Here is an 8,112-nt window from a genome sequence, read left to right as displayed (position 1 = left end):
ACAGACTGATGAATAATGGTTTCGCCAGAATATTATTTCCTGGAAAGATGTCAGGCATGATAGGAGCCGGTCATCTTTTCATTCTTATTTTCATATTATTACACTTCTACACTTTGCCAAAAGCGATGACCCAGCAGTTATAAAATGGTATTTCTACTGACCGACGGCGCAAACGTGACCATTCTATTCACAGCTTCAGATTAAAATCCATAAAATGCCATTTGTCGGCCGGATTGTTTCAGACGTACACGAGGCTTTGGACCTCAGTTTTGCACGGACTTTTCGTTCGAATACATCTCACATGTTCAGTTTGTTTTGCTCCAATCGGACAATAGGGTTATTTCGAGACCTTTTTTTATTATCATTTGAAATAACTTTGTTATACATGGAATAGGCCTGTATAGGCCCATCAACTTCAGCGCTTGTCTAGAGGCGTGACTTGTGAATAACATTGTGCCAATAGATATGATAGAGGAAATATCTTGGAAACATAATTATCAACGGTTGACAGCTGGTTGATCTCTTTCTTGTTTGTCAGAGTGTGTATAAAGGGCCCACATGCACTGAGAGATATTTTGAATGTCCTTTTCTACAAGGCAGATAATAATAACCACCACAATATACTGTAGATGTTGGTTAAATCACAACATCACTCTTTATTGACAAAAAGTTTGGATTGGCAAAAGGTTAAGGGTTAAAAGAGCGAGCAAACCAGTAAATTTGATTTTAGACAAAAGCAGCATTTCTAGATCAGTTCTTATTTTGCTGCCAGCAATACCAAAAAAAAAAAAAAAAGAAAAGAAAGAGGGAACACCGGCCGATAAAGTCCTGAATCGCGTAAAGCTGTTGTGTTCGCTGGTACTACAATAATCAAGGAGGTAACAAAATATGGATTCTTCTAACACCACAAGAGTACCAGTGCTATTAGAATCTGCCCTGATCGAAAGCCACCTCCATCGGTCGTTGATGATTATCGCTTTCACACCTCTCGCCATCGTCATTGTAATCGGCAACGCTCTGGTCATGACCGCCATACGGAGGGAACCGACGCTGAGGGAACCAAGCTACCTTCTCTTGGCTTGTCTGGCCCCAGCGGATCTGCTGGCGGGTCTGGTTGCCATACCTGTAGAAGTCTACAGCAGAATTTTTCTAAATCAAGCAACTTGCACCGTGGAAACGGCAGTGTATTTCTCAATATGGCCCTACATCTGCAGTTGGGTATCTTCTGTGGTCATCGTGTTGGTGAATGTAGACAGATATGTCGCCATAACTCGACCCTTGCGATACGCCTCCATGGTTACCTCCAGACGGGTGGTTGTGGTAATTGTTGGGGTGTGGGTGATCGGTTTGACGTACGGTTTCATGTTTGCTTATGGCGCTAGCGAGAACCAGTCCGTAAATGAGTATTGCGCTACTGAGCCGAACAGGAGGTCGTCCGGCAAAGTTCATGACCTCGTCACCAGTGGTTTCATTGTCGTGTTTAGCGTCGTAGTCATCGGTAGCAACCTCCGAATTCTCGCCATCGCCAAATCCCAGGCACGCCGTATCCAGATGGCCGCTCCTCATCCGCCCATGGGCATCCCTCCTCCGGGACAAAAGCTCAAGCAAGAGGTGAAAGCAATACGCGCTATCCTAATACTTGTAGTCATCTTCTGCGGCAGCTTATTCCCGACATGCATTTGGCTTACAGTGAGATATTTCTTTGGCCCAAGTTATCTTGCTTACGTACTCGCAAGCGACGTAAGCTTTTTCGTCCTGAACATCAGCTCGGCAGCGAACCCCTTCATCTACAGCGTTCACAACCCCTTATTCCGAAAGGCGTTCAGGAAGATGTTCCCTTCCTTGTACAGGTGGCTCGATGGTGGCAGAGTTAATGCAGCAGATCTGGAGCAGAACAATCACACTTTACATTGACCCTATTTGAACAAGATTTTGGAGTGGAACGACGCCACATTAACACCGACTGTGTCAGGAACTTTGCAAAGTGTGAAGCCAACAATGGCATGATGCTATACAGTCGTGGCAGTGCGGGGTTTCTGTGCCAATCAGCACGCAGAACACACAAAGGGTCTGTACCATAGAGGTCTGGGAGGAAGGACGACCTTTTGGTCACAAGGAATTCAAAGTTACTTTTTTCCTAGTTTCCGGTTATTTTCCTGGAAGTTCATCAGATCATTTTGATTGTCGGTTTAATAGATTTGAATTTGAATTTTGAATTTTTCGAAGTTGAATTTGAATTTGAATTTTGAACTTTAACTTGAATTTGAATTTTTTAATGATGGGTTTTGCATGCATGGTGTTACTGTGAGTTTGCATGGTCATGAGGCCTAACCACATGACAACCAATAATAGTAGTAATAACCAGGGTGATCCTTATCAGTTGGTACATTTTGCTATCATTTCTGTCCACAATCGGTCATGTCATTTGTTGGATATGCTTATTCATATCATTTGGTATATAAATTATCCAAATATGAAATAATATAGGCATAACACAGCCTCACTGTGAATCCACATAAATGCCAAATGCATATACAGTAGGAAAAAAAAATCAAGAGTCATCTCTGTATCTAAGAGTATAATATTTTGATTCTTTGAAAAAGTAGTTTGTGACTTTTTGATTATGTTATTGTCTATTTCAGTTAACACGATACTATGATGACTGATATGCTTATAGGGATATCCGATGAGGTTATAGACCGTCCATGTTATCATGACTTGCAGTACACATAACAAAAGAGTAACTCCTAAATCAAAAATAGAGTGTAACATTATTACTTTGTAACGTTTATATAGTTTTTAGCAAAATAAGTAAGAATGTGTTACTAGGAGAAATTTATAAGCCACCGAACTGTAATCATTCTGATTTTATGTCAATCCTTGAATTTATTTTAGATTCGCATTATCTCCGCAACAAACACAGTTATATAATGGGCGACTTTAATTTAGACTTATTTGATTATGAAAAGCCGCAAACACGTGTTTTTCTAAATACCATGGTATCATCCTTTTTCACTCCTTGTATTACCAAGCCAACAAGATTATGTGGAGCTTCCGCAACACTGATTGATAATGTATTCTCAAACAATCACACAATGTTGATCAATGTATTGTTGTAACAGACATATCAGATCATTTTCCCGTTATAGTTTCTACCAATCCTGTTATACCTGAATCACAGAAACAAAAGATGTGTAATAATTCATCGCAAACAAGAATATTTTCTTATTATAATATTCAGCTGTTTAAACATAGTTTATCCTCAATGGAATTGAATGAAGTTTTTGATTCCATTGACCCGAACAATGCGTATGATAGATTTATGAACACTTTGTTACCCTTATTTCACTCACATTTTCCACTGAGAAATCAAAGAGGAAATTATAAAACAGTTCCACGTTCACCTTGGATAACTAAAGCCTTACTCAGATCCATAAACAAGAAAAATACTCTGTTTTACAGATACAAATCACATAGCACAGCTTTGAATAAATCAAAGTACATCAAGTATCGGAATACCCTTACATCCCTGTTACGTAAAGCGAAAAAGGATTATTTTTGTTCCTTGTTTGAACAGCATAAGTCAGATGTAAAATCTACTTGGTGTATAATTAATAATGTAATTCATAAACATGAAAATAAAAGTGTGATTGATAAGATTGTCTGTGAAGGCAAGAATATAACAGATGATGGAGAAATTGCGGAAGTATTCAATTCTTCTTCTTTTTTTTGGTTAATATTGGTCCAAATTTGGCACGCAACATTTCATCTGCACACAGACCTTTCCACTCATATCTACTAAATTCCAATCCTCAGTCTCTATTTTTTTCTCCCTGAACTTGAAGCAGAGGTCTTAGATATTGTTAATTCCCTTTCCCCCAAGAAGAGTGCAGGTCACGATGGATTTTTCTAATCATCTCATAAAATGTATTATGAATGAAATTCTTTCACCATTAGTCCACATTTTGAATCTGTCTTTACTTACTGGCATTGTGCCCACTCAAATGAAAATTGCCAAAGTTCTACCAATCTATAAGAAAGGTAGAGAGGATGAGTTGGGAAATTATCGACCAATATCATTATTGTCTTCCTTTTCTGAAATACTTGAGAAGGTGGTTTATAATCGTTTACTTAAATTTTTGAATGAATGTGATATTTTAGCTGATAATCAATTCGGATTCCGGAAAAAAACATGCAACCACTCATGCTATATTATTACTTGTAGAGAAAGTTGCGAAAGCTATAGACTCAAAGTCGCATACAGTCGGCTTGTTTCTGGACTACTCCAAGGCCTTTGACACAATAGACCACGAAATAGTCTTGTACATATTAAATCATTACGGCATTCGTGGAAAGGCCTTGGAGTTACCGAAAGAACTCAGTTTGTTACTGTGAATAACCATGACTCAGAAATAGGTTCGATTTGCTGTGGCGTTCCACAGGGCTCCCTCTTAGGTCCTCTTTTATTTATTCTTTATATTAATGACTTCCGTCTTTTTTATTCTCACTCAGATCCTTATGTGTTGCTTGATTCTGTGAATAACGAACTGCAACTGGTATTTGAATGGATACAGGCGAATAAATTATCGCTCAATATAAACAAGTGTAATTATACTCTAAAAAAAATCGAGTGAAAATTTTCACTCTAAAAAGAGTGAATACAAAAAAGAGTGAATTTCGAGTGAAATTAGAGTGAATGTTGAGTGAAAATGCTCATTTTCACTCATTTTGGAGTGACGTCAGGGATCACTCGAAGATTTTGGAGTGATCCCTGACGTCACTCCAAAATGAGTGAAAATGAACATTTTCACTCAAAATTCACTCCAATTTCACTCGAAATTCACTCTTTTTTGTATTCACTCTTTTTAGAGTGAATATTTTCACTCGAGTTTTTTTTTAGAGAGTATGGTCTTTAGTAATACAATAAAGTTTCTTTCAGGTCCAATATTAGTGAATGGTTTGCAGTTAAATCAAATAGATTCAACAAAATTTTTAGGTATCTATATTGATAGTAATCTTTCTTGGAAGGTTCATGTTGACTTTTTATGTAAGTTGTTATGTAAAAACGTTCGAGTTATTCACAAATTGAAGTACCTTTTCCCCAAGCCAATATTGTATTCCCTCTATTCAACTCTATTATTACCTTACTTAGATTACGGAATATTGGCCTGGGGGAATTGCTCTAAGACTAAAATCGATTCGTTATTTTTGATTCAGAAAAAGGCCTTGCGGATTATAAATCGTGCACATTTTTTGGATCATACAGATGAATTGTTTGTTTCCAGTAAATTACTAAAGGTTTCTGATTTGTATTTGTATCACGTTGGAATTTTTATGTATAATTTGAGCATTGGCGATCTTCTCAGTTTATTTTCCTCAATGTTTGTTAAAAACAGTGAAATTCATAGTTACCCTATGCCTAATACAAGACAAAGTGGATCATATCACTTTTCCCCCGTTCGTACAGTTCTAGCCCTTAAGACAATTACTTCTACCGGTCCTTCTTTCTGGAATGAGTTAGATTCTGTTCGGCTGCAATCAAGTTCTCCAAGTTCCTTTAAGCAAAATCTAAAAGCGATTTTTTATTTAATTCTTATGTATAGTTACTTGCTGTGACTATTTGATATATCTGTTCATATTCGCAATGATGCCTCGCTCGGGTGACATCATTTGACCACATATCTTTGACCAACAGTGCAATTGTATGTAGTATTGAATCCCTGAGTTTTACCTTGAACATCATAAACTATTTTGTACATTCCGTAGAGTTTATTATAATCTCGACATACCGATTTTCGCTTGTATTTCGTCATCTTTCGTAATTAGCATGTAGTACTAAACGCTTATATTATTTCTTTGGAACCTACATCCTACAAACATTGCTTTTTAGTAGGTTCCTCATATTTACACATAATTTTATTACATGTCCTTATACATTTGTGAAATTATGTCTAAAATTGAATGTTGTGTTATACATAATATTCTATTTTACTCCGAAATCAAATGGAATATGAAACCTGAATATGGAATGTGGAATATGGAACTTGAATTTAAAAAAAAAAAAAGTTAAAAGGGGCATTCCTACACTTATTAGCTAACTTTTCTGTGAAAAGGGGAGTGATCTGTTCAGTCATGTATCACTGAACACACATAAAGGCAAGATTGTCACTTTGTAAAATGCTTACAAGTCTTTATTTGAGGGGTCTGTGAAATATGTTGTTTCATGTGAACAGTTGGTGAATGTTCTTTAATCATCTGCGGCTGCAACAACATTGTATTTAACATCTCTCGCTCCACGAGTGTATACAATGTGCTCACTAAGCCTCAACAGTCCTTGGTCCTATAGTTCCTCTTATGTTCACACAACATGTGGTGGATGATGATGGAATACCTGATGCCATTTTGTTCAATAAAATGAATGGTTTTTGAAGCTAAAGGAGGGTTGAACAAAGCCGCTTCACCTCTAAGATTATGCACATCTAACAATAAAGAAAAAATTAATGCAGTCAGGATAGATAGGGGGAAAGTCATGAATGGATAATAAATCAACAACAGCACTAAAACATTCAATGGAAATAGAATACTGTATACCAGTCCGAAAAAAATAGGCTCTTGAGACTTTAGAAAAGTGACCATTTTGTCTGTAAAGTATTCTCGCATGCATGTCTGAACAAAATCATTCTCATTTTACACAGAAATGTGTCAGTGCCAAGACTTTGGGCAGGACGATTGAAAATGAATGATGAAAAATGAGATATTTTATCAGAACAAACTGGGGTGTCAATATCTTGGATTATGCCTCTTCGAAACAATATGCTTGACTGAACAGTTAGTTGATATGACAATTGATATTTAGACACACTTTGTTAAAGATGTATACAAGAGGGGGAAAAACAACATACGCAATAATGTTCCTTGACAAGTCTGTTGCCGTATGAGTGGAATGATTATTATTTGCTTGAAACAGAAAATAACAGTGATTTATAGCTTTGCCTTCGATTTGTCAGACATTACTATTTTGTAGGCATTATATAATGCGTTTATTACGATATGATTTATTGTTTGTCTTTTATCTCATTGTTGATACCTAATCTACTTTGAGGAAAAAGGGGAAATGGAATGAAAGTATTGTGTTTTGAAAAAAAAAAAAAAAGAAGAAAAGTAGATCACATCATTAAATTCTCTGATCACTAATCCACAAATGAATCATATACAGCGCGGCGATGAGATGATCATGAATGTATGGGAAATTAACATATCCCTGCGGGGCGCACATATCGCATAATACATATAAAATTTAATGTTAACACGGGCTTGATCAATGGGCCGTGCAAAATTACGTCATGACGGTCAGAAATTGTAGAATATTCTCTCAAAGGGATCGTATAGTTTTTGTTTAGACCTAATTTCAGGTTTATAACATTTTTTGGTGAGATGATGAGAAACCTCTTATGAAATATGAAAGAGCATGTAATTCTGTGATGAATTCCACGTTTATTTGATGAAAATTGGTTTTGAAATGGCTGAGATTTCCAAAAAAAAAAGAGTGATTCTAATAAAGTGTAGGACCCACTTTTTATTAGGATCGCTTTGTTTTACTTTGTTTTTGGATGTTTCAGTCACTCCAAACCAGATTTTCATCAAATCAACTTAGAATTCCTCTTTAAATGATGTGCTCTGTACTATAGATAAGTGTTTTCTTGGTATCTCGCAAAAAGTGAAAAGCCCAATTCTCATCTCCACCAATAACTGTATCATCACTTTAAATTAAATGAAGGGTTTGTTTGCAAAAACCGATAAGTCCATATTTGCTAAATGGAGATATTTGCAATTAAAGGTCAAGAAAAATAAAGAGAATAATAAGAAAAATTTTGCTTCTTTTGACCATAACTTCAAAAATGTACCTTTGTATGTAGTGACCAATATATCATTTAAAAGGTATTATTTTGTACTTTATCACAGAGACCGTACTTCAAAATCTTCAAAAATGGACTTATCGGTTTTTGCAAACAAACTCTTCAAATATATATATTATAACATATTACTACATAGTGGAGAAGCGGTAAAAAATATTGGTAATAGAAGTAGGTATCAGATTCTATTATACTGGTC

At 36.1% G+C, this 8,112-nt stretch overlaps 1 protein-coding gene across 1 annotated transcript; it reads left to right on the top strand.

Moving 5' to 3' along the window:
* The first annotated feature begins 888 nt into the window (after positions 1 to 888).
* On the top strand, positions 889 to 1,914 carry LOC140230176 (trace amine-associated receptor 7f-like). Its single transcript, XM_072310360.1, has one exon. It carries the CDS (start codon positions 889 to 891, stop codon positions 1,912 to 1,914), a length of 1,026 nt encoding a protein of 341 aa, XP_072166461.1.
* The last annotated feature ends 6,198 nt before the right edge of the window (positions 1,915 to 8,112 follow it).

This window comes from Diadema setosum, chromosome 6 (genome assembly GCF_964275005.1).
Source record: "Diadema setosum chromosome 6, eeDiaSeto1, whole genome shotgun sequence".
NCBI classification, from domain to species: Eukaryota; Metazoa; Echinodermata; class Echinoidea; order Diadematoida; family Diadematidae; genus Diadema; species Diadema setosum.
This window is presented reverse-complemented; position numbering and strand designations above follow the sequence as displayed.